The sequence below is a fragment of the Convolutriloba macropyga genome, chromosome 10, assembly GCF_964194025.1.
Source record: "Convolutriloba macropyga chromosome 10, txConMacr16.3, whole genome shotgun sequence".
Classification (NCBI taxonomy): domain Eukaryota; kingdom Metazoa; phylum Xenacoelomorpha; order Acoela; family Convolutidae; genus Convolutriloba; species Convolutriloba macropyga.
In genome coordinates this window covers 60,288,379-60,316,363 of record NC_134477.1, presented here as the reverse complement: position 1 = coordinate 60,316,363, position 27,985 = coordinate 60,288,379, and the positions used below count along the sequence as shown (strand labels likewise).

The 27,985-nt window shown below is 32.5% G+C and overlaps 1 protein-coding gene across 1 annotated transcript; it reads left to right on the top strand.

Moving 5' to 3' along the window:
- The first annotated feature begins 316 nt into the window (after positions 1-316).
- Positions 317-27,942, top strand: LOC142348106 (uncharacterized). The gene is made up of 6 exons (XM_075399271.1): positions 317-450; positions 10,761-10,834; positions 13,826-13,915; positions 19,724-19,774; positions 25,428-25,679; positions 27,824-27,942. Exons 2-6 carry the CDS (start codon positions 10,765-10,767, stop codon positions 27,940-27,942), a joined length of 582 nt encoding a protein of 193 aa, XP_075255386.1. The 5' UTR covers positions 317-450; positions 10,761-10,764.
- The last annotated feature ends 43 nt before the right edge of the window (positions 27,943-27,985 follow it).

Below are 27,985 nucleotides of genomic sequence, written 5' to 3'. Positions count from 1 at the left end.
CAGGAAGCATTTCTCACAATTTTAGAAGAGCTTTTTTGACGAAATTTAAAGCACAAAACCAAGGAAAAGTTTAAACAGTCAAATGCCAAAAACTTTAAAAAAATGCTTTTTAAAAGCTTTCTTACACTGAGGAAGAAGAAATGTTACAAGATGAAAACTGGCAATTAAATATACTCTCATAATTTTGTTGAAAAATATTTCCCTTTTTCCGACTGGAAACATTTAATGGACAAAATGCGATTGTTAAGTAGAGAAATTGAAACCAGTGAAGTGCCTATATGGGTCATACGGATGCTAATTCGGAATAAATTGTTAGTAAAAGTAGAAGTTTGACATTGTAGTTTTATTTCACACAGTCAGAAAGAGAAACAAACGTTTTCGCAACAGTAAGTTGTCAATTTGGCTCAAGAATTTCAGCTTTCCTCGTCAACATTCATCGGATTTAGGCATGTGAGTATATATCATTTCGGCTTTATTGTCTGAAACTTGGACGCAGTTAGCCGCCGAGTCCACTTCCGAAGGACCATAGTGGAACATTCCGGACTGCTTCTTCTTATAGTTTCAGCGTATAATATGGAATTAAAAAGATTTGTTTGAATTTTTTTCTGGAGTGAATTATCGATGTTTTCATTTTTTGATCGATTTGCTCATTTTCCGGAATTTATTATTTTTATTCACATTTTCCGGAATTTTTGCATGAAATTTCGTCAATTTTGCTAAATTACCTTAAAATTGTTACAAATAGTAGGGTTGATTTTAATTTTTAAGACAAAAAGAATTGTTGACTGTTTCTATTTAATTTTTTGGCAAAAAATTTGGCTAAATATCAGCCTATTGCCTTCAAAAAATGAGGATCTTTAATCCACTTTGATTAAACTTGCCGGAGGAACACGCCTGTAAAACAATAACACTATCTCTGTAAACCTCAAGTGGGGCTAGTCCAACTTCAACTTTCATTCTGATTGAGATTTTGCCATTTTTTGCTAATTTAACTTGACGATTATCAAAAACGCAGTATTTTATTTTGGTTTTTACTAACAAATTATCTATATCTCTTGCTATGATAAAAATTAAGTGTTCCTTATAGACAAACAGCATTAGCAAGGCTAGTTTTGGACCAAACTTGGATTGTAACAATCCAAATATAATTCGGCTTAAAATCAGTCGGTCTTTTAAAAACAAAATGCGATCTGTTTTATATTAATTAAGCAACAGAACAATTCAAATCAAAACTCAATGGTGATAGTTCCATTTTGACTCCTAAGAAGCTTCAAAATAATGTATATAGTCCTTACTCGATATCTTATGGTTGTTTTGACTTTTAAAAATATTTGATTTTAAATACACAATGGCTTATTGAAAATCGCCATTTGTTTTCATTTTGGTCAACTTGTAGCTTAGTGTCACCGAAAAAAGAAAGGTTTTCCTTTCCTCTGAAGTAAAGTTTAGTCTTTTTTGCGGTTTACGCGTTAAGTAATGGCTTTCTGGCTTTGATAAAACCAGTTTTCACAAAAAATATTTTTCAATTTTTAGGAGTTTGCCCACTTTTCACGTTTTTTTTTCTCGTTTGGTCACATTATCAAGTTAATAACAGTTTACATATCACATTATTGGCGTTCAAACTAAGGCATAAATGAACATATCAGAATCTTTAATGGTATAGATTATGGTTTTAACGGCTTTGGCACCACTTTCTCGAGAAACTTAATGGAACTTTTTATACTTTGGTCACCAAATGTCTTTTTCATTTTGTCTTTAAGTCGTATGGATTTTCCTGGTTAAGGACACGTCTCAAGGGCTATTTAGGAAGGAATAGATTAGCCGATTTGGTGATTTTAGTAGATAGCTGATGGATTTCTTGACTTTGAAAGTAATTGTTTTTGAAAAAACGAATAGAAACACTTTTTAAGTTTGCGCTTTCGTTAATTTTTTGTATATTTGTTACCTAATCCCGCTTAAAACGGTCATAAATGACATTTTTGTTGTCCAGGCAAGGCAAGAGTGTACACAATCAAATGTTTTCAAAGAAGACAGTATTACTTTACTGGCTTCGAGATGAGTTTTCGCAAAAAAAAATCATTTTAGTTTTCAATTTTTTTTCAAATTTGACAATCGTTCTGTTGACGTAAGACATATTCTAAAAATTTACAGACTTCAAGAGTTTCATTTGGACCAAAATTGAACCTATTTTAATTTTCCGTTTTGTAGCTGAAGACTTTAATGACATTGAATGTAATTTTTTTCGAGAAATTTAAAAGTATGAATTAAAATTGCCTTCTTTTCTTTTTTATCTACCTGTTACCTAAACTCACTAATAAGAAGTCACATACATCTATATTGGTGTTAACACAAGACGCAATCATACATATCGTGCGGGGCAAATTATGGCTTTATGGCTTTCGAGGCGTTTTCTCGCAAGTTTCAGTTGAATTTTTTATTGATGTATCCCGCATAAAAACGCATAAAAAATTGAATAATGACAGGTCCTAATGCACTCCTATAGAAACATAGGTAATTATGATTGTTTTGGGAGTTATCGGTTGATATCTAATGGTTTTCATTACTTTGAAATAAATTGTTTTTAAAGATATAAGTGAACATTTTAATCTGTTTTTTGTTTTTTTTTCTGTCTAATTGTTACCGAGCCATATAATGGACTGTTACCATATCGTTCCTAGAGGAATAAAAGAAAGTTTGTTTGTTTCAGTTTTGATTGACGCGATTTTTTACTTTTGTTATCCAGTTTTTTTTAAATGAACATATAGTTTTGGATGTAATTAATGATGTTGTTTTATTTTGCTGTTCGTCTTGACTCGTTTTCTTAATAAGAATCTCACCAGATCTCACCAATCCAATGTGAAATTTTTACTCCACTAAGTTGTTTGCTTTGGAGGTGATTTGGAGGGTTCATAAAATAATTTGGAGAATTCATAACATATATTCTTTTAACTACATGAATTTTCGGGGGTCTGTTCCTAATTTGGCTGACAATTTTGCCAAAAATTTGGATGAGCGGGGTCTGAACATTATATGCAATTGCACATTACCAGGCCTCCTTTTTTAGACTTCTATGTTTTCAGATCCAAATTATAAAACTATAATCTCATCACAAATTTTGCCTCAAATTATTAAAAAAGTTCTGCTTTCATTTTTGTCGACGCATATCAAATGATCACAAAGACATATTCCTGTCGCCTAAGCTGAAAGGGAATCTGAAAATAAAATTGTGTTGGGATTCTTAAACTTAAAATCTATTTCTTTACATTGCATTTTTAGAACTTATATTTCGTTGTCAACCGTAATTAAAACTCCTAATATAGGCACAAGTTCTATTTTTTTTTGCTCCCAACCTTTTAGACCCAAAAACAAACTTTTAGATTAAAATTTTACACACAAAAAAATTGCTTGCAAGTTTTGCCAAAAATAGCCCTTTCAAATCAAAGTCTTAAAATTTGAGGCAACATAAGATAACTGAAATTTATGAACTCGTCGTTTTTAATAATTTTTTCTGCATTTTTTGCTTTGGTATATAATTGGACATTATAAACTTTTAAAAGCAAGAATCAATTGTCTCAGCATTGATTTTCAGTTTATCTTATGGTATTAAAATTTTCGGCACCAAGATATCTTGTATAGAAACGCTCGGCTGGTTTTTGACAATCTTTGACGTTGTGACCACAAAAAAATTACTAAAAAATGATGAGCAGTTTTTAAAAGGAAATGCAGTTTGTTGAATCGAGTAAACAAACAAGTCCCCAGTGTTTACTATTAATAAACTTTTCAGTCATGGAAGTAATTTATGCAAATTGTGCAAACAGGATATTTATATTGTGGAAAGTGTTTACATTTTGTCATGAGAATTCACTGATAAAAGTAACAAATTTTCAAACTTTTCAGCTCGTAAAGTTAAATGCAGATTTGTTCACAATACAGATATTAAACAAGCAAACTATGCGTGTAAAGTATAGCATAATAATTCGGATGTGATTAAGATTAATTACTTTAAGTGTCAAGATTGTTGGTTATAGTAATTTTGTTGTTTGTTTTTTTTTGCGACACAAACTGTCGACACAATCACAACCAATAGCGTACTTTTTATTAATTTTAAATTGTAGTATGCTAAATTTTGGTTCCATTCTAGCTAAGGGAATAAAAATAGGATTCGCTTTACAGTCTATTAAAAATGCAGGTTCATGAAAAAATTCTTCACACGAAAGTTTCGACAATCATTTTTTTTAATAATTGTATTTATCAATTCAAAGTACTTACAATACAGGAAAAACGTTTATCAGCAGAAAGGCAGCAGTGGATATAATAAGTTTTGTGCCCCCAAATTTTCACTCAGAATATAACTATTCATCAACTGAAACATTTTGGAGTTGTGGAATACTCGTGAAATTATAGTTTATCTCAAGTAAAATTGAAAGCTTATTTGAACTGTTGAGATTTTTTTTAATTAAATTACAATTTATCTCAATTATAATTGATGATTTAATGAAACTGAATATTTCTGAAATTGAAGTATATCACAATTAAGTTTGATATCTCAATGGAGCAGATGTGATAATTATGAACTCAAAGTATTTCCTTTAAAATTAGCAGTGGAGCTTAGGTTAACTATGAAATTCCAATTTATCGTTGTTAATAATACCAGATCAATGGAGCAGTGGCGATAGATATGAAATTAAAGTTTCTGCATCAAAATTACTTACATAATAGAGCTGGAGGTATGTTTTTGAAATTGAAAATATCTCAATTAAAAATGAAAATTTAATCAAGCTGTGGGATGTCTGTGCTATTAAAAATGTCTAGTTCAACCTATTACAGCATTCATAGTGATTCTTTTTGTTAACTTAGATTTTCATATCATTCCATATTTTTTCCTATCTGTTGGTGCCACTAAATATCAGTAAAAAGATAAATCAAAAGAAATAGAAATAAATTATAGTTAGCCTGAGTTTGTGAAATTTGGTAGACAATTATGCCAAAATTGTGGATGAGCGGGGTCAGAACGTTATGTGCAATTGCACATTACCGGTCCTCCTTTTTTAGTCTTCTATGTTTTCGGTTCAAAATTTATAAAACTATAGTCTCATCACAAGTTTTGACTCAAAATATGATAAAAACTTCTGTAACATCCGCTTTCATCTTTGTCGACGTTTATAAAATGATCATAAAGACATATTCCCGTCGCCCAAGCTAAAAGGAATCTGAAGAAAACTTTGTGTCTTGGGATATTTAAATTCAACAATCTATTTCCTTGAATAACAGAAGCACAAAACAGTAATAAAAATTACATTACTAGAATTTATATTTGTCAACCGTAGTTAAAAGTCTGCAGGTAAAATTTTCTAATTAAGTCAGAACTTTTAATTCTTCCCTCACAATCATTTACATCCGAAAACACACTTTTTGAATTAAATTTTTTCACGAAAAGAACTGCTCGCACATATGGCCAAAAATAGCCCTTTCAAATGAAATTCTTAAAATTTGAGGCTAACAAAATTTTTGCATTTTATGAACACGTCATTTTTTTGAATTTTTTGCTTTGGCATTTAATTGGACATCATAAACTTTTAAAAACAAGAGTCAGTTGTTTCAGCACTGATTTTCAATTCGTCTTTAGTTTTCGGCACCAAAATATCTTGCATAGAAACGATCAGCTGGTTTTTGACAATCTTTGAGGTCGTGACCACAAAAAAATTAGTACAAAATGGCAAGCAGTTTTCAAAAAAGTGCAGTTTGTTGAATCGAGTGGCCAACACGAGTCCCCAGTTTTTACAATTCATAAACTTTTGAACCATGGAGTTTTGGTACGCAAAACGTACAATCAGGATACTTATATTATGGAAAGTGCTTATCTTTTGTCATGTGAATTCACTGATAAAGGAAACACATTCTAAAACTTTTGAGCATGTAAATGCATATGCAGATTTGTTCATAATACAGACATTAAACACGCAAACTTTGCCTGTAAAAAAGTATAGCATAATAATTAGTACCTGATTAAGATCAATTAGTTTAGGTGTCGAGATCATTGATACTAATAATGCATTTTGTTGGTTGCTTTTGGTACAGACTGTCAATACAAGCACACCCAATAGCGCACTTTTGCTGATTTTAAAGCCCAGTATGTTAAATTTTGGTTTAGTTTTAGCTAAGGGACTTGAAGCATGCGTCGCTTTACAGTCTATTAAAGTTTCAAGTTCGTGAAAAAGTTCTCAGATTTATCACAGGAAAGATTTCCCGATCATTTTTTTTTAAATTGTAGTTATCGATTCAAAGTACAAAACAGGCAAAACTTTTATGAACAGAAAGACGGCAGTGGATATAATGAGTATTGTGCACACATATTTTCAGTCAAAACAAAACAATTCGTCAACTGACAATATAGTCTTGGGAGTTATTGGATATAATTTCAAAAATATCCCAAGACTCCAATAACTCCCAAGACTATATTGTCAGTTGATGAATTGTTTTGTTTTGATTGGAAATATGTGTGCACAAAACTCATCATATCCACTGCCGTCTTTCTATTCATAAAAATTTTGCCTGATTGGTACTTTGAATCGATAACTACAATTTTTTAAAAACGATTGTGAAATCTTTCCTGTGATGAATCTGAGAATTTTTTTCACGAACTTGAAACTTTAATAGATTTTAAAGCGACGCCTTTTTCAAGTACCTTAGCTAAAACTAAACCAAAATTTAAGAAAAAAATATCCTTAAAAATCAGCAAAAAAAGCTCTAATGGTTGTGCTTGCCTTGACAGTCTGGACAAAAAGCAACCAACAAAATGCATTATTAATATCAATGATCTCGACACCTAAAAAAATTGATCTTAATTAGGTCCTAATTATTATGCTATACTTTTTTTAAACGCAAAGTTTGCTTGTTTAAGGTCTGTATTATGAACAAACATATACATTTACGTGCTCAAAAGTGTGAGAATGTGATTCTTTTATCAGTGAATTCTGATGACAAAAGGTAAACACTTTCCAAAATATAAGTATCCTGTTTGTACAATTTGCGTACCTAAACTCCATGGTTCAAATGTTTATGAATCGTAAAAACTGGGGATTCGTGTTGGTCACTCGACCTTTCACCAGACTGTGAAGATTGGTTTCCGATGAAATTTTTGAACAGCAGGAACACTTTCAATAAAAATCTGGAATGTAAAGTTTTAAAGAGACATCTAGAGTTTCTTCTAAAGTCATAGTGAAAATAGAGATTTCCACCATTTTCATGAAATTCCATTTTGATTTAAAAGTCTATTTTTATAGTTTGACTTAGATAGAAATGGTAGATATATCAAATATAAACCTATTGTTCTAAATCCATTAGCAAATTAACTTTCTAAATATGTACTTTGTAAATTTTGATAAATCAATCAAGACAAAAATATTTTGATTATCGGTTATCGCTACAAACTAAAGACGAAAAAAAAGATTAAAATTTTCATTTTTCGAGTCCTTAACAGGCGAAAATTAAGACATCAAGATTCAAAGAACTTTTTGTTTGCTTCCAGAAAGAATCGTTAAATCGCATAACTCAATTTACACATTGAAAAATACTACATTTTATTAGCTTTTATTATAGATTATTCTCTTTGTTGAGCTTAAGCAAGACAATACATAGTAATTGTTTTATAGGATAATTTTGAAAAACATACCAAAAATTTGAAAGTTTTTTTCACCAAAAAATGAAAAACATTCAGAAATTTGAAAAAATAATTGAATTTCTTTTTTCCAAACTTGAAGGATATTATCAGAAAGTTTGACAAAAAGTTACTTCTTTAAATTTGATTTCCTTATTTAATTTTCCTCTTGATTTCTTTTTCAATATTCATTTGCTGTTCTTATACAAAAAACAGCCCGGCTTGCTATCTGAAGTGTCTGGCGCAACAGAAAGAAAAAACTTTGACCATAAAGTAGCTGCAAAAAAATTTATAATTAGGTAAATTAACTAGCAAAAACTTGCTGAGTCACAGATAACATTCAATTTTCACAAATAAAAAGTTCTAACAATATTTTGAAGTTATATTATTGATTTATGATATAGGTGCGGGCTTTTTTGCATGAACCTAACACTGAAAATGAAGTCAAAAACAAGGCCGGCGTAAAAGTCGAGCACCAGACTATGAAGATTGGGTTCCGATGAAATTTTTGAGCAGCAGGAACACTTTCCGTAAAAATATGAAATCTAATGTTCTAAAGAGAAATCTAGAGTTTCTTTTATGTCATAGTGAACATTGAGATTTCCACAATCTTCATGGAACTGCATTTTGACATAAAAGTCTAATTTTTTTGTTTCACTTCGATGGAAGTGGTAGCTATATCAAATAAAAACCTATACTTCTAAATCAATTAGCATATTAACTTTCTAAATATGTATTTTGTAAATTTTGATAAATCAATCCAGACAAGTATATTTTGTTTATCGGTTATCGCTAAAAACTAAAGAGGGAAAAAAAGATAAACATTTTCAATTTTCGAGCTCTTAACAGGTAAAAAATAAGACCTCAAGAATCAAACAATATTTTGTTTGTTTCCAGAAAGAATCGTTAAATCGCATAACTCAATTTACACATTGAAAAATACTACAATTTTAGCTTTTAATTTAGCTTATTCTCCTTGTTGTTTAGAAAATTGTTTTTTTTTGGTTGAACTTAAGCAACACAAAACATAGTAATTGTTTTATAGGAGAATTTTGAAAAACATACCAATATTTTGAAAGTTTTTCTCACCAAAAATTGAAAAACATTCAGAAATTAAAAAAATAATTAGACTTCTTTTTTCCAAACTTGAAGGATATCAGAAAGTTTGACAAAAGTTACTTCTTTAAATTTGATTTCCTGATTTAATTTTCCTCCTGATTTCTTTTTCAATCTTCATTTGCAGTTTTGATAGAAAAAACCGCCCGGTTTGCTGTTTGAAGTGTCTGGCCGACAGAAAGATAAACCTTTGACCAAAAAAATAGCTGCAAAAAATTTATATTTAGGTAAATTAACTCGCAAAAATTTGCTGAGTCACAGATAACATTCAATTTTCACAAATAAAATGCTCTACTAGACTTTTGAAGTTATAATATTGATTTATGATATCATTGCGGGTTTTTTTTGCATGAACTTAAAACTGAAACTGAAATCAAGAACAAGGCCGGCTTAAAAGTCGAGCACCAGACTATGAAGATTGGGTTCCGATGAAATTTTTGAGCAGCAGTATCACCTTGCCTAAAAATATGAAATTTAAAGTTTTAAAGAGACATCTATAGTTTCTTTTAAAGTCATAGTTAAAATTGAGATTTCCACAATTTTCATGAAATTCAATTTTGATTTGAAAGTATATTTTTATAGTTTCACTTCGATGGAATTGGTAGATATATCAAAGATAAACATATAGTTCTCAGTCCATAAGCATATTAACTTTCTAAATATGTATTTTGTAAATTTTGATAAATCAATCAAGACAATAATATTTTGTTAATCGGTTATCTCTACAGACTAAAAACGCAAAAAAGATGAAAATTTTCAATTTTCGAATATAAAAATTTGCTGATAAAGGACTGTATCTTACAAAACAAACCCCAAGACTTTTTCTCCAACGATTCGTTCAGCAAACAGGCCGTTTTATAACTTAAACATGGTCTGCCGAAAAAGAGAATTTTTAAGTTTATATTAGTATTGAGGACAATTTAAAAATGGAACTTCGGTGTAAAAATACCGGAACACACCATGGCGGGTTACTAGGCATTTGAGTTCGGAATCAGGGAATGAAGTTCATTATAGCAAATAATTTTTTCAAACCAATTATGTTTTGAGTTGGTGAACCACTGAGAAACGTTTGTCTTATAAACATTTCCTACAACCCAATTTAGATTCTTTCTCTATTTTTTTTTATTTAACTGGGCACATGTTTGCCGCGGAGATATGCAAGCGGACAACATTATTTTGTTTGGTGATTAAATTATTGATTTAGTCAATGTTTCTTGTAAAGACCTGCAGAGACGTGCTGTTCAATTTTTCGAAGTATAAGAAGTTCTGAACTAGCAAATAAAGACATTCTCACGTGCATCAGTAAATTTAATAATTTTTCCTTCTGATGATCAAAAAATTAAGTAAAGGAATGGATATTTTATAAGGAATGGTTTACAAAATTTGTAATAGCGACAAATTTAGAACACGGAGAAATTAAACATATTTAGCAAAAGGTTTAGCATTCGCGTACAATTAATGTACCAGCAAGCAAAAATGCGACAATATGTTCGTCAAATTTTTGTTGTTTTTGGTTTTAAATTCGATCTTGATTTGATGATTTGAAATTATTCGGATATCACGATACCATGTTCATTGATGTAAAGTAAAGAACAGTCCGAAGGTGCCAAAATCAGAAGGTGCCAAAAATATTGATTGAAAATTTTGATTTTTTGCAAACTTTCTCTTGTTAAACTGTGGCAAGACTTTTCGAAAATGAAAACAGGTTTCCGAATTCAGTTTTTTGCCATTTTTTCGCAATATGAAATTTGTTTTCGCAGTCACTTTAAACTCGAAATGTAAAAGGTCGTACCTTTCGTAAGTCAAAACCACATCTTGTTCGAAGACTGTTTTCTATGTTATAAACAGGTGTTAAAATTTAAAATATACCTTGACCAAAGTCTTGTGATTTACATGATTTACATTACATTAGCAACGCGAGGGAGGGGGGGGGGGGGTCCGAATTAGAATAGATATTTAAATTACCTTCAGCTGTGGTTTGTTTTAGCAAAATGAAACCGATTCCTGTCACAGCTTTGGCGATAGTTTGTCTCTTAATGGGAGTGACAGAAGCGGCACAGGGTATCCGCACACTTGCAGAACAAAAGACCTCTAAATCATACCCCGGGTAGAGGTTTTTGGGTGAATTTTTGTAAGAAATGCGGTGAATGCTGTGATTTTTGCAAGAAATGCTGTGATTGCGGTGAATGTGGTGAAAAAAAATTTCAACGCATTTCGACGACTTTCTTACAAAAATTTACCGCGAAATTGACCGCATTTCCAACAAAAATTCACCGCATCGACTTTTGTGGTAAATTAATGTAGGAAATGTGGTGAAAGAAAATAATTCAACGCATTTCACCGCATTTCTTACAAAAATTCACCGCATTGGCCGTCCAACGTTTACTGAAATTGATTTAAGCTCACAAGAAATATTATACCAGGTAGTGACAGCTGACGCAGTGGACTAACAAGTTGAAGGTTTTCTAGAGGTAAGAGATTCGAACACGTGTAAGGTAGCTTCTTTTTTGTAGGAATATTGAGAACGCAGTGAAAATCATTAATTCACCGCATTCACCACAAAAAGAAATACGTGGTGAAAATTTTTTTATCACCGCATTTCACCGCATTTCTTACAAAAGTTCACCATCAAACCTTAACCCGGGACCGGAATCATCATATCCAAGACCTTAAAAATAATATTTTAAAGAAAACAAGCATAGAGTAATATTGAGGAAAAAGTTCACATGATAGTAGGGTGTACAGGTTAGAGTCACACTAAAACAAGCATAGAAAATGCCAAAGGTATCTATATTAGAACAACGAAGAGAGCAATCTTGATCGGTTTTCATAGTTGCATATATATTATAGTATTTTTTCTGACCTACTTTACTGGGGGAGGAACCATATACTGAACTAGGCTTTTGTTGTTCAGTCAATTTTCGGCAATCGATATGTTAATCGTACATGATTGTTAGTGGTATCATTAGAAAGTTTGCCAAGTTTTGGATTTCAAATCAAAAAGAATTTTTTTTGAATATCAATTTTCCCGAGGAGTTACAGAGGTTTACAGAAATGTAAACGTGAACCTAACTTCCGTTGTTTTGCTCACAATTTTCGTTGCTTAATTGTAGCTTAAAATTTGAAAACAATAAAGAATTTTAAAACTGTTTACAATATTCTCACTGATTTTAATATTAAATAATATATATCAGAGTTGGTAACAGGTTTGAACCAACTGTTTTCGCAAAACTTTCTTGTAAATTGTTGAGAATTCAGAAACTTGTTACATTTTGACCAGTTTGACTGGTGGTGCAGACATCAAACTCTATTTTGTCCAATTTGAGGGGTGGTGCAAACATCAAAATGCTAATACCGTCTTCTGTTACCTAGATATGGGCTAATTGTACCTCAGTTACTGAGAAAATTTTCTGGAAATAACATTTTTGCTGTCTTTCGCTAATTTAAACCAATCCTTTTTAAATAAATGTAAATATTGCTTGACATATTCAGATTTTCGTTTTCCATACAAGCAATCACGCAATTTCTTTAAAAAACACATGAGCATAGCGATAGCACGGCCAGTTTCGGTCTTATCTTTGATTACTCCAATGAAAAAGGATTCTGATTGTATTTTGGGTCCGTCTCTTTCTAAATATTGGATTTTGTTCATCTCATTCAGAAGAAAGTCTTCGTTCATTTCATTGTTCAGTTAATGAGAAGTTCCTTTTACGTTCCATTGAGGACATTGAAACAATATTGTGTTGTATGAGTAAAACACGTGGTTTTCATGGCACCGAAAAAGTGTTTTCATAAATTTTCTATTTATTTTTTGGCCAGCATTTGATTATCTTTTTGTAGTCTTGTGATTGAGTGAGTCTAGTTAATGAAATGTCAAATCTGGTATCGAAGAACCTAATGAAAAAAGTAATGCTATCTAATGCTTTTAAATGACTGAAGATGGGTTTTTTGTTAAAAAAAATACTCAATAATTAACCAAAATTCGTAATTTCTTTTTGATATATGACTTTTTGGTCATCTTAGCTATTTTGGTTTCATTCTTGACTCTTTTGTTGTAATGTAGAAGCAGAAAAGGCCAGAACGGTTTTGGTCTAGTTGTGGAAATTTATAGTTCAAAAATTAATCAGATTGCAATAGCATATTTTTTGAATTACTTTCGTTTTTTTTTTGTTTTTTTTAGGATAACTACAGACCAAAAGATTTCAAAATCAACATTTAATAATTGAGAAGCCAAATTTACCTGCCGACAAAGGCCAATGAACATACATATTAAAATCAGCGCAAAGCATGTGGTTTTTGTCTTCAAACCCTTTTGCATCAAATTATTTGTGAAATTTTGAGTTCTGCTCGTATTCAGTGCTGATGTGTAGTCTTTTGACTTAGTCTCACTAATGACATGCACTATATAATGAACTTTTTTCAGCAGTTCTAGGTTGTTATGTGAAAATTGCTTAGCAGCAAAGAAATTATAGCTCATGTTTAACTTGAAGTTAGCTTAAAGCTGTAATTTTGAAGCAACTCGATAAGTTTCGTTGTAGTGTAGCTGCTGAACGTAATTATAATGCGTGTTGAGATAGAGCATCTGAATTGAGAATAAAAAGGGTTCAAATACTTATAAACTATTATCAGAGTGCTAAAATCTTTATTAATTGAAAGAAAAAAAAATGATTTTTGGTGTGAACAATGCATGCTCATAATTGCCGTAAATTTGCCACAATTGATTGATAATGGAAATGGTTGTATAATCTAGCATAATTATGATTGATCATTTTTATTTGTGTTTGCGCAATTTTCATGCTTGTTTTATTGTGACTGTAACGGGCTCACAGTACTATAGTTTGTTTTAATACCATGTGTGTTATGTGCCAGCAATTGTTAGTCTTTTTACGCTTGTTTTTTATTAAGATATTTTCATTTTTTAAGATCCTGATTATCATGATTTAGACGTAAAACCCTATTCTTATTCTTAAGAGTATGGTTATGATTATTTTGGTGTGATTTGGCGCTACTGTTTTTCCATGTACGCGGATGCTCTGTTTTTCCCACTACTAGAGGTGGAGTTTAAATACACAGGTGGAGGAAACCTCACAGGGGCCAGCCTGGATCTGGCGAAGGAAACTATCGAAAATAACAAAAAATATGGTTAGTTGGCAATCTGAGCTGTTGGTAAAAACCAACTAACTTTAGATAGGAAGAAAAGCAAAGCGAAAAACCAACAAAAATTTTCACAATTTTGGTAGCGAAAAGCTGCTTACCAATTTTCGACGCTTCCAAAGTTTGAAAATTGGCAAAAACCGACGCTTGTTTGATACCAAATCATACCAAACGATAAACCAAAAACAGACACTTCCCCAAAATAAAAATAAGCCAGCACATCTAAATATGTATAGACCAAAATCGAAACCTCAAGTTGCTTGGGGCGAACAAAGCATTTCAAGAACAATTTTTCTCAGTGTATCGTTAATGTTATTAGCAAAAGCGTTAATATCGCCTCTTCCTGATATCCCTAGTCCAGAAGTCCCGTTTTCCAGGTAAAAAATCGTAAGTGTTGGGCTTGTTCTGTATGTTCGGTTACAAACGTTTTTGGACGCAGTAAAGACTCGTTATGTTCGGTTTTGGAAGATTCGGTATGCTCGACATTTAAACGTAAGAGATCGTTGGTATGTTCGGTTTAGACGTAAGAAATAGTCGGTATTTTCTAATTGTAAATTTGATTTTTCTGCTTATAATGTAGCCAAACGCTATGATGCAGTTTTTTGCAGGAATTTTAAACGTTCTTCTTAGAAAAAAAAATATGAAAATTCAATGGAGCTTCTTTTTGTAGCTCATTCACAAAAATGAATGAACGGGTGTAAATTTCTTGATTATTTTTCAATTCAGAAATATAACATACTTGTTCAGCAGTGATGAAGATTTTGTTGATTAATTTGCATTCACTGAGTTTTGACATATACTTTCTTGTAGTTTGCAAGCAAAATTTTGACGGTTGGTTGCGTTTCAATACGCCCAATGCCGATCGTTTTTATTGTTCGGCATGCTGGACTGATCTGCTTTTCAGACCCGGGGTTTAAAAAGTCCTGGTGTTTCTCTAAACGATACAAAATCTCCCCTAAGCTTAAAAACGACTATACCGAATCTCTCTTAAGTTCAAAAACGACGATACCGTATCTGTCCGACGCTAAAAGAGGGCGATACCGAATCTTTCTTATGTTAAAAATACAGAAGAAAAATGACGATGCCAAAAGTATCATCAGAAATTTTGTCGTTTTTAGCTAGAATAAAACAATGATACCTGCTATTTCTCATGTTTATAAACCGAATATTTCTCAGGGATTTTAGGTGGCACTGTTTTCGTATAAAGATATTTAATCAAAGCCATCGATCATGTAACTCGCCGTTGCTACAGATTTCTTAATTTTAAAAAAAATGAGGCGTGTTGGTCAAATTTCTCAGTAACTGGATTTCCACTTTTCAAATAGTTTTTTTTCTGCGCTTTTCTATGCACAATTGTCGAACCTTTTTTGGTTGAATGAAAACTGTTGCAAATTTATGTCTGACTCTATTGCATTTATAACACACGCCTGGCGTCATATATATTTAAAGTGAAATTTGTTTAGAGGGCCTTTTCTCGAATGGTTTCACAGACATTCCAGTAATTAACTTTCACTTGATGGTGAATGTTTCTCCCAACAACATCAAATTTTTGAAAAAAATTGTTTCATTCAAACTTGTTTTAAGCTGATGATACAGCTCCGCAAGATAAGCTAGTAAATAACACATATTTAAATTTCAACAGAAAATGCGCCACAAACATAGAGAACAAGTAATCAAAGAGGAAAAAAAAGGTCAAAAATTTTTGTCTAAAAAACAAAATTCATTATAAACTGAAAAGAACTCAACGAGGGATCTGAATCCTTTTTTAGATATGTCAAGAATATTGATAATATTTGAAATCTAAGTTGTGGTAAGCGGGCGTATTTTCATACAGTGAAGGTCGAACTAAACCAAACACATCATAACTGGCATTTTGAGATGCTAACTGAGCAATATCCAATCAATAATGCATATCTTGAGGAGCTGTGGGACATGAGTATTTTCATCTCATATTTTGACCGAAATTTTTAATTTACAAAAGGAGCTTGCTTATAAAACTATATCAAATTTATCTGAAGCACAATTTATTTTATTTTTCCGACTCACTTTGTTGGGGGGAGGAGGAACTATAGACTCAAATGGGCATTTTGTTCAGTCAATTTTGGCTGATGTTGTTGTTGTTGCAGCTGTCGCACATAGCTGAAATTCGCGGTTAATTTTGGCGGGATATAGGCGCTTATTGCCGTTTTTATTTTGGCCGATCGATATAATCAACGTAGGGAGTTGTGAGCGGTAACATTAGGAACCCATCCAGTGTAAAATATGAAATTAGAATTTTTGTATTATAGTTTTTTTTGTAGGGAGTTATGGAGCTTTAAATTTTTGTGAACATTCGGACGAATTGCCATGCTTTCGTTCAAAGTCCCCGAAAATGTTGTCCGAGTTTTGCCAGTTTTGCTAAGATATGTTAACGGTAGTGTTATTGATTTTATCTTTAATGAGAAAGGAGGGTTGGTCGATCCGAGTTTTTTTGGCTATTTTTTAAAACTTTGACATTTTTCGTCAATGATGTGACCGAATATGCTTTCAGCCCACTTTTTTAAAAGTTGCTCAGAGTAGTAGACCCCTTAAAACTGCAGTCATTTTTCGTAAGCAGAGAATGAGTGCTAGTTGTACTACCACTGGCCTTAAGAGTCCTCTGGAATAATAATTTTTCCATTTGTTCGCAAACTTAAAGTCGACAATTACACAAAAAGCATCATTTAATTTTGGTGTACCGAAAAAATTTGATTTAAACAATGATCTACTTAGCAAACATCTGAACAGTTAAGCGTTTTCTTAGAAGCGCAGCAACATCAGGGCTGATCTTTTTCTCAACATGTATCCTTACAATGAAACGTTTTTTAAATTTATTTGAGGCAAAGTTTTTTTCAAAAAATTTCTGCGTCTATACTTTTTTATAGTAATTACTAACAGGAATTCAGAATAAGGGTTCAAAAATTGACAGATATAATTTACAAAAAAGAGGCCCAACAAATATATATCATGGTTTCAGATTAAATCTCATGGTTTTTATGGCTTCGACCAATGGTTTTCGTAAAATTTTTGTGGACTTCCTATGTTTTGTTTTCATGTCTTTACCTTTGTATTCCAACGACTCAGTCTCAAATCCTATTTGCTTCTTTAGGAGTTATATGTAAATCTAGGCACTGCACTCGTTTTTTATCTAATATCCCTCATCACCTTGAAACTTATTTTATCTTATTTCCCTCATCTTCTGGCGTAGTCTCAGGGAAACGAGGCCAATACCCATTTCCTGTGTGTTATAAATTAAAGTCTGTAAGGTTTTTAAAATTAACTAATGTTTTCTTGCTTCTGTTACTAAGAGTTTTCACCTTTTTTAAAATTTTGAGCATAATTGCATATTTTGTTGGTTCATTTTGTTTCTTGTTGAAATATCACGCGATTGACAGGTCTAATAAAAAGAATGCTAGTTAGAGAAAAATAGAGCTTTGAAAAGGACGCAACTGAATATATTAATGATTTTTTCCACAGTTTATGCTTTCGGGCTGAGACACATTTCTAAACTTAGAGGATGTTTTTATATTTGTCTGCGTTCGTCTTTTTTTGTTGTTTCACGACATATACCAAATACTGATAGATCTTGTTTGCTTCCCAAGAAAAATAACTGAACGCTTTTAAAGATTTCAGTTTTTAGCTATTTGTTTTAATGACTTTCAAACTAAGTTTTTTTACATAAAAAACCGACTGTCTAAATTTTGCTCTCGTTTTCATTACCATCCAACTCAATCTCACTAAAAAGATGTCTCAACTTTTTTTATTGATTCCAACTTTTATTTCTCTGTTGATTATATGTTTGGACGGATGGCTTCGACAATTTAGATTAGTTTCACAAAAAATTTTTGAGATTTCTATACTGTTCAATTTTTGTGTTCTTTTTGTTGTCATTTCTACGTAGTCCTTTTATAAGGATGATCCGTTGATCTCCACATGAAAAAAAACTGATGATGTACATTTCTTGCAGATAATATCTTATAAGTATAGTGCCTTGAACACTGTGTTGTTGTAAAATTGTTTAGGAAGTTTTTGGCGTCTGTCTGAATTTGTTGTTATTTTGTAGTCTCATGACTTAATCTCGAAAATCGAAAGGCCCACTGGGCTTTCCGAGTTGTTATTTGAATTTTGACATCCGAAATTTTTTAAGTCGTTTGTAAGTCAATTTGTAGCGTAGTCCCTGTAAAGACATGTCACAACCGGTTTTCAGTAAGTTTTCAATAAATTTTTTAACGATTTTAGTATCACGCAATTGTTTCTCAGCTTTATTACTACTGTTACTATGAAACTTCAAAAAATATTAAAGATTTTTGAAAGATTGTACATTTTAATTGATTTTCGTTTCTTTTTTAATTTTTAACATTAATTGTGGGTCCCAAGGGCTTTGAACTCGTGAACAAATAGAATTTCAATTTTTTAGTGACAGATTTATTGCTCTAACGGACTTGCCGCCTTTTTCGCGAAAATTTTCTGCGATTTTTTAGTTTTGCCTTTAATTGTCAATTTATTTGAAAGTAAACTGGATAATGACGGGTCTCATTTGCTTCCTATAGAGATATAAATAATTTTTAGGTAATTGCAGTTGATATTTGATGATATTAATCACTTAGAAATTGATTGTTTCCAAAATATACACGGATTTTTGAAATTCGCACCTTTTTGCTTTTTTTTGTCGACGTGTTTTTAAGTTGCCTTGAGGACAAATCCCATATCTTTTCTAATGAATTACTAGTCGATTTGCTTTGTTTAGGTTTTTGTAGCGATTTTGATTTTGTTATTATTTTTTAAATATAGACATGGAGTTTTGGTCGTAATTAATGTATGTTTTTTGATTTTTTTAATGTATTTTTTAGTAGTCTTCTCCATTAACAACAAGTCTCATGGGCCCTCTAGCGTGGCATTATTTTACTAATTGGCGTTTTTTTGTTTTTTCAAAGCTGTATATCTCTTCACGGTTGGGGAGCCAATAAAGTCCAAAAAGTGGATGGGCGGTGTCGAACATTATGTGGAAAGCACATTACCCCGAGCCTCCGTGTCCAAAAAGTTTTCCTGTTGGTGAAGAGAAAAGATTGTCTAATGAGTTATATACTCTTGCACGGAGCATAAAAATCATAGTGTTCATTTTAGTGAAGAGAAAAGAGTGTCAAGTGAGTCATATAATTTTGCACTGAAAATAAAAATCTAAAGCTCGCTGGTTTCATTGAATCAAGTAATGTTGTAATACACTCGAGCTGCCATAACTCTTTACCTTACGAGTTGACGAAGATCTTAAGGCTTTTGGCAGTTTTCCAGCTGCTTTTAAGTTGGACTGCTCTGGAGCAAAGTTATTTAGTCTTGCTCCGGCTCTGCTTATGTAAGTACAGAAGCAGAAAAAAATGAAAAATTTCGGATTTTGAAAAAAAAACAGACTGATGAAATGACTAATTATGGACCCATGAAAAGCCTTAGTTGGACTTTCTTCATAATGAAAAGACTTAAGCCCGACCCATGAAAAGATAATAGGTCGACTTTAACTAGGAAGCCCGACCGTGTAACTATAGTCAATATTCCCCCCACCATTCTAGACTTTTAAAGTCTTTTCATAAGTCGAGGCCAAGGCCTGGGCTTCCTGCTATTGAAGAGAAAAGAGTCCATTGAGTAATATAGTTTTGCACGGAGCATAAGAATCTATAGTGTATAGGTTTCATTTGTTGTTATATATGAAGCGTTGCAACTACTTCAATTGTATACACAATATACACTATATACACTAATGACACTATACACACCTTTTGTTTTCAGGACTTGACTGCAACCCTTGTGAAGAGCGCGTGGAAAGGTACAAGTGTCAAAGTAAGAAAAAATTTTACCAATATAAGCCTAATTAATTTTTTTTGGTTTGCAGTCGTTAGAAAGTTGCATCACAATACCTCCTTGTGATGCAGATACCCACGCGAATGCATTAAGCAAATTCAAATATGTTTAGAACACTCCAGATGGAAAAAAAACAACTCGTTCAAAAAAAACGTGCTTACATCAACGCGTTTCGAAACTACCCAACCGCTCTTGATTCCCCCCTAACTGATGTAAGAGTAGGGGGTATTTGTCTATAGGGGGTAAAACTATGTACGATTAGGGGTGTAATGGGGGGGGGGGGGTAATGGGGGGAGATGTTAGCTATTCTCCCGCAAATATTACGCCCCCCCCCTGAATTGTAAAATTGTAATATTGGGAGGGTAAATTTAGGGGATAAAACTATTTAAGATTAGGGGGGTAGGGGGGTTCAGATTTTACAACCCCCCCGCCCAAAAAAAAAATTATCCCCCTAAAATGTAATATTAGGGGGTAGTTTTAGGGCGTAAAACGATGTAAGATATATGGGTAATTTGGGTTATGGGGAGTTGATTCATATAGATCGACAGTCAAGAATTGGGCAAGCATAAGATTCGTTCCCATTCGTGTATAGGTAGTCCCATAGATTTGAAGCACATGCAAATGTTGTCAAAATACAAAACCTAATGCTCTTTATTTACATTTTCCAACTCTTTGCAGATTTTCAAGTTCCGATATTTACGTTAGTCCCTCAGTGAATTTTCAGTGTTTCAAATTCTGTAATTTTTTAACGCACGTGCTGTGGGATTCAGACTTCAAGAACATTGCAATATTAACATCCTTCCTGCAAGAACAATGCAAGATTAATAACCTCCTTGCAAGAATATTGCAACTTTAGCATCCTTCTTAGAAGAACATTGCAAGATTTATAACCTTCTTGCAAGAATATTGCACGTTTAACATCCTTCTTGCGAGAACATTGCAAGATTAATAACCTTCTTGCAAGAATATTGCAAGTTTAACATCCTTCTTGCAAGAACATTGCAAGATTAATAACCTTCTTGCAAGAATATTGCAAGTTTAACATCCTTCTTGCGAGAATATTGCAAGATTAAAAACCTTCTTGCAAGAATATAGCAAGTTTAACATCCTTCTTGCGAGAACATTGCAAGATTAATAACCTTCTTGCAAGAATATTGCAAGTTTAACATCTTTCTTGCGAGAACATTGCAAGGTTAATAACCTTCTTGCAAGAATATTGCAAATTTAACATCCTTCTTGCGAGAACATTGCAAGATTAATAACCTTCTTGCAAGAATATTGCAAGTTTAACATCCTTCTTGCAAGAAAATTGCAAGATTAATAACCTTCTTGCAAGAATATTGCAAGTTTAACATCCTTCTTGCAAGAACATTGCAAGATTAATAACCTTCTTGCAAGAATATTGCTAGTTTAACATCCTTCTTGCGAGAACATTGCAAGATTAATAACCTTCTTGCAAGAATATTGCAAGTTTAACATCTTTCTTGCGAGAACATTGCAAGGTTAATAACCTTCTTGCAAGAATATTGCAAGTTGAACATCCTTCTTGCGAGAACATTGCAAGATTAATAACATTCTTGCAAGAATATTACAAGTTTAACATCCTTCTTGCGAGAACATTGCAAGATTAATAACCTTCTTGCAAGAATATTGCAAGTTTAACATACTTCTTGCAAGAAAATTGCAAGATTAATAACCTTCTTGCAAGAATATTGCAAGTTTAACATCCTTCTTGCAAGAACATTGCAAGATTAATAACCTTCTTGCAAGAATATTGCTAGTTTAACATCCTTCTTGCGAGAACATTGCAAGATTAATAACCTTCTTGCAAGAATATTGCAAGTTTAACATCTTTCTTGCGAGAACATTGCAAGATTAATAACCTTCTTGCAAGAATATTGCAAGTTTAACATCCTTTTTGCGAGAACATTGCAAGATTAATAACCTTCTTGCAAGAATATTGCAAAACTAACATCCTTCTTGCGAGAACATTGCAAGATTAATAACCTTCTTGCAAGAATATTGCAAAATTAACATCCTTCTTGCGAGAACATTGCAAGATTAATAACTTTCTTGCAAGAATATTGCAAGTTTAACATCCTTCTTGCGAGAACATTGCAAGATTAATAACCTTCTTGCAAGAATATTGCAAGTTTAACATCCTTCTTGCGAGAACATTGCAAGATCAATAACCTTGCAAGAATATTGCAAGTTTAACATCCTTCTTGCGAGAACAGTGCAAGATTAATAACCTTCTTGCAAGAATATTGCAAGTTTAACATCCTTCTTGTGAGAACATTGCAAGATTAATAACCTTCTTGCAAGAATATTGCAAGTTTAACATCCTTCTTGCGAGAACATTGCAAGATCAATAACCTTCTTGCAAGAATATTGCAAGTTTAGCATCCTTCTCGCAAGAACATTGCAAGATTAATAACCTTCTTGCAAGAATATTGCAAGTTTAAGACCCTTCTTGCGAGAACATTGCAAATTTATCATCCTTCTTGCAAGAACATTGCATTATTAACATCCAATTGTTGCAAGATTACAATGTCAATGCATCCGAAAGATCCCAAAAAGCACAACAAGCCTCAAAATATAAATAAAAACTCCACTAAGTTGAGTAAAAAGATAATTTTCATTTGAGCTAAGGGATGTTATTGATCAAATTCATGTATACAAAAATATTCACAACAGCCATTTTGTTTTTTAAGTGCAACTTGAAGTACGTAAGGAGCCTCAGCAATGCGTCTAATAAAATTTTCCAGAAGGGCTTACATTTTTGGATTAATTGTATCACAAATAACTCAGAGAAATTAAACCTTCAAAAAATTAAAGTGTAGTTCCAAAACCATAGCCAAAAACTCAAGGTAACTCCACAGCAGATTGAATATTTACAATGTTTCAGGCTTCAAAACTTTTTTTGTTCAGTTTAATCGCTGTTGAAAAAAAACACCTGTTGAAAAAAAAAATTTGGTTATTCGTCGACATCAGTAATTTGAAAAATATATGCGTACATCTTCAGCACTTAAGACCGTCAACATTTTTTCTTTCTAAAAAACCATATGCACACTAATTTTACTTCTGTTAAATGATCACTATTTTTGCTATCAACACTATTCTTTTAACATTACCTAGGTGTGTATTTCTTTCTCTCACATCTCAATATCAATTTCAATGTCCCTTCGAAGTTTAGTTTTGTTAAGTGATCGCAGAAATTATATTATTGACCATAATACCCGAAAAAAAACTTTTCACACGATTCACCATAAAACGCAAGGGCACCTAAAAACACACACACGCACGCACATATACAAAATCGCACACACACACACACACACACACACACACACACACACACACACACAAGGAGTGAAAAAAGTAACCAAAAAATCTACTTGTCACTTAATTTACATACAAATTCCGAAACTGCTTCTTAAAGCTCATCTGAAAACATGTCATATATTGAATGCAGTACCACTCTTTATACATGTTATACATAGACAAAAAGTCATCTGACCCTACCTACTCAAAGAAAAACAACAGCGAATCAAAAACAATATCTGAAAAACAAGTTCCTTTAATACTATAACAGCTGCTTCAGCTTACCATTGACAAAAAGATACGCGTACTTTCAATGCTTTTGCTCAGAACCATTGATGCATAAAATAACAAACAAACAGCTTGCAAGTGTATTTCCTCAAATGTTATTGGCACTAAAGTTAATAAAACACGTAACCAAACAATCAAATCCTGGGCGAGTAGAAATATTTTAAAATCTAGCAACAAAAATTGTTTCTCGTTTTCACTTTTTGAGAAAACACATTATTGTTGCATGAGAGTTTTATGAGATCTCTTAATGTTCATTGGATTAGATGAAACAGTGAATCTTCAAAAATTTTCCTTATGAAAACAAGCAGCATCAAACTCAAAATAAATTTTAAAAAAGTGCTAATAAATTTTTCAACAGGAAGCCACCCAGGCCTTCCATCAAAAACAGTAAACCACAAGTTGACAGAAAACACTTCACTAGAGGAGTGAAAACAAAAAATGTGTCAAATATTTTGAATTAATATATATATATATATATATATATATATATATATATATATATATATATATATATATATATCAGCTATATCAGCTATATAACAAATAAATCAGCTATATAACAAATAAAGAGCTAATAACTGACAACAATTCCCATGTTAAATATACTGTTAAGGCAAAATCAAACAAGAAAAATTAATTCTTCAGAAAAAAAATTAAGTGAGAATTTAATCTTCACGGCCAAAAAATCAGAAGCTAACAAGCTTATTCTGTTTTTGGCAAAAATATGCTTCAAACGGTGAAATAATAATTTTTTGTGTTCATATACGCAGTTTTTTTGTTCCAGATGTTCATAAAATGAAGCTGTTTTCAGCGGCTTTTTTCATACGTGCTCCTTGTTTGTGTTAGCTTTTCAACTAAGGCTATTGCTTCATGGTCGTGTACGGGTGCTTCACTTAACTACTTATTAATTTGTACACGAAATGGCTGGATTTGCTGTACGATTTGACAATGTTTTTTATTATCTTTTTTTATTGAGCACGCTTGAGCGCTTCGGGAAAATGTTACTAAAAAGTACTTTAAGCTTGCTATACAATAGCGTCCAAAAAAATACTTAGTTTTTTTAAATTGAACGGATTTTTCCATCAATGCTCTTTCATGAAAAATTAGAACTTAAAAATTTAAGCTCAGAACTTAAAAGTTTAGAACTTGAAAATTTCTAATAAAAGTTTAGAGCTTCGTTGTCACCATATATTTCTTCACTTTCTTCAATTCCTCTACATTGCTGAGAAATCGCGACGCGAATGCTATTGGCTTTTTTGAGCATCAATCTTGCATTAAATCCAACGCAGAGATCCAAAATGAGCCAAAATTTGGGTCACATTTTATCCTGAGTCTCTGGACGCACATTGCCCTATCTGTTTCAGATATTTTGCAGTTCAGCTGCTATTTGTTTTTGAGTTTGGCAATGCGGGTTAGTCTATTTCTCTGACAGTTTTCGGTTGCCTGTTTAATGACCTCTTCCTGCTATGAATCTCTTGGTAGACTCAGTCGGCTAGGGTTTTTTCTCAACAGTTCTCTAAGATGATGTCTTCTTTTTCAAGTATTACCAATTTGCTGCTCACAGTTTTTGAAGGGAATACTAAAACAATGATTCTGGGGGTGCGAAGTGACATATTTTAGATTTACTTTTGGTGTTCGGTGCGAATCAACCAAACTTCGCGGTTCACAGATTCTGCCGATTTCCTGAGCGGAACAAAAAAAATATGCCAACTGTTCTCGATTTGGAAAAATTAATATTAGGTTGCATACACTTCAAAAGTGCTGATGTTTCACATGAAAAATAAGAACAGACATTTTTTCATAACATTTCAGCTGTTTCATTATACTGTTGAATATCCTTGGTTCGAACCCTGAACAATGATAGAAAATCAGAGGACATTAAGATGAACAAATTGAACTACAATTGAACTAAATTGGAGCTAATTTAGAACTAAATAGTATTAAGTACCACAATCTTTCTGATCAAAATTGGAAGTTGGGATTAGTTTCGAATATACATAGCATTTTATGTTTTGTTCAGGAGTGTACAAAGTGAGGCAAGAAGAAAGGAGACACGATTACCTATCAAAATCACTCAAGTTGGCTCTCAAACTCATATGTGGCAAAATGGACAATTCAGATGTAAAAGAGTGCGAGTTCAATGTTGGGGATTCTCTGAAAAATTGCAAGGCAGGAGTTGTTTTCGACTTCCACAAAATTGACACACCAAATCCCTGCGACAATAAAAAACTGATTAAAAGATACCATGAATGGGAACCTCATGGTTCTTGTGGTACGTATTCAGTTTTTATTTAGCCAAAAAAATCAATACTTTCCGTTTAGATGCTGCTGTTAGGTACGAATTGGTACCTCTAATAGTACCGGATTGCACTCAACCAAAATAATACCCAGGCTGAGGTCCCAGACGGAAAGTCGGTATGTCCAGCCCAAGATGAACGCACGACGGGGGTGATTTGCGTTCAAATTTACAAAGTCTGGAAACGCGGAAAAACGCACAAAAATCTGAACATAAATGCACGAAAGGTCTGATGAACGCATGAAAGTCTGGACTTGAACGCACGAAAGGTCTGATGAACGCACGACAGTCTGGACATAAATGCACGAATAGTCTGATGAACGCACGAAAATCTGGGAGGGTCTGGGCATATCGACTTTCCGTCTGGGACCTCAATTTGGGTAATAACTTCTTTTAGCTAGGTCTCAATTTCATTCATTTTTTTTATCGCTTGTTTTCCCCTTATATACTATTAGAACAAAAACTCTCAACGTTCTTCACCTCAAGGGATGGTCAGACAAATTTGAAATTCTCTTATTTCCATTATAATCACGGTCAAGATGTCAGCTTCGGTTTAAGCGCTATTCTTTTTTTAAAACTAATAATAATTTCGTTTCGGCGTAATTGCAGTGGAGCAGCATTAGCGTGTATAGCCTGCAATGCATTAACAGTAGCCTGTTCTCAGTTGTCCTTTTCACATTTTCTTCCACATTTAAGGCTGTTCATTTTGTGAGTATTATTGCAACTGTAACTGACATTAATGACAGTCATAAAAATGTGGTCTTGAAATGACCAATCGAAAATCTATTTGTTATGATCAAAATTGTTTTATGGGAATTGTACTGAACTCAGTACTCAAAAATCGGCTTTTTTGCAAGTCGCTTGAGTTGGCAATATACTTTAATGATTGAATATTAATAATTTTATCATTAAATTTGGATAAATTGAAAAAAAAACTTTAGATGACATAGTTGACAAATACGCATTTTGTCAGGTAGGGGAGTCCCGCTTTATCTCAGAAAACACACCCACACTTAACATAAATATTTCAGTAATTTGCAAAACTGATATTTATTATAGAGCCCAAACAATAAGCATCATTGAGCAACTGACACAAGGCAGAGCAGCTTTTCCTCTGCTCTCATTTGATTTCAAAAACTTTTACAAAATTTATTCTAACTCTATGGTCGAGCGTAGGTTTGAATTTTTAATTTTTGGCGATAGAGAATGTTTTTCGCTTACTCTATTTTAAAAAAATGTCTGCCTGAGATATAAATAAAAGTAGCTTTTTTTCCTCATAGCTCGATCAACAATAATTTTTGGCATTTTTATTGAAAGAACAATTTTTTTGCATTTTAAATCGAACGGAAGATTTAAACAGTTAATAAGACTCTTAAAGAAGATAGATCTGATTTTTTTTGTGAATGAATCGCTGATTAATGAAACTCTTAAATTATAACTGTGATTTTTTTGACTTGATAAATCTTGACCCTTTAACTGAAGGAAAAATTTATGAAATAATTGGAAACTTGATTTTGAGCTATGATTTTTCAATAAATTTGAAAAAACTGGACTTTTTGTGAGGTGACGTTTTTTAAATAATTTAAAAAAATAAAATTTTTGATTCTGAGGGAAAATTTACTAAATTTATTTAAATATCAATTTAAACTATATGATTTTCGATCAAATTCAGTCAAACTAGAGGTTTCATAGAACGGGTGTATTTTCCTTGATTTGGTCCTTGAATTCCACAAAAATACAAATTTTTTAAAAATCGCTTTTCCACATTGGCCACTTAAGGGGGGCACAAAAGAAAAAAACCCAATCTTACTTTACAGCAATTTTTCGATTTTGACAACCCTAATTAGGGCCGGGATTGCGAGATCTAGTAAAATGCGTGCTTATTCAAATTTGTGCTGATAGAAATTTAAATCACCCACACATAAAATTCACACATGAATCACCTAGATTATGCAGTGTAAGAAGTTAAAATACGAAAACCTCCTTCATAAATAGCCAGAAATTGGCTTCCATGAATTTTTGCAGTTTTCAAATTATTTGTTCTAGAAGTTTATAAATTGCTCGGATTTTTTCTTCATTTGTGCCCTCGAAACCCCGGTGTTTATTTGACTCCTGTTTAGTTGATAACCGTCTGTTTGTGAGTCTTACGGAGGCGCCAGCCGCAGGAGTCAATACAACACTCGTCGTCAAGCAGAACAAATTTAAATTTGCCAGTCGAAGCAACCTGTACGGCGGTTAGTAAACAAAACTCTTCACTTTTACGAAACAATCCGAACAACCCG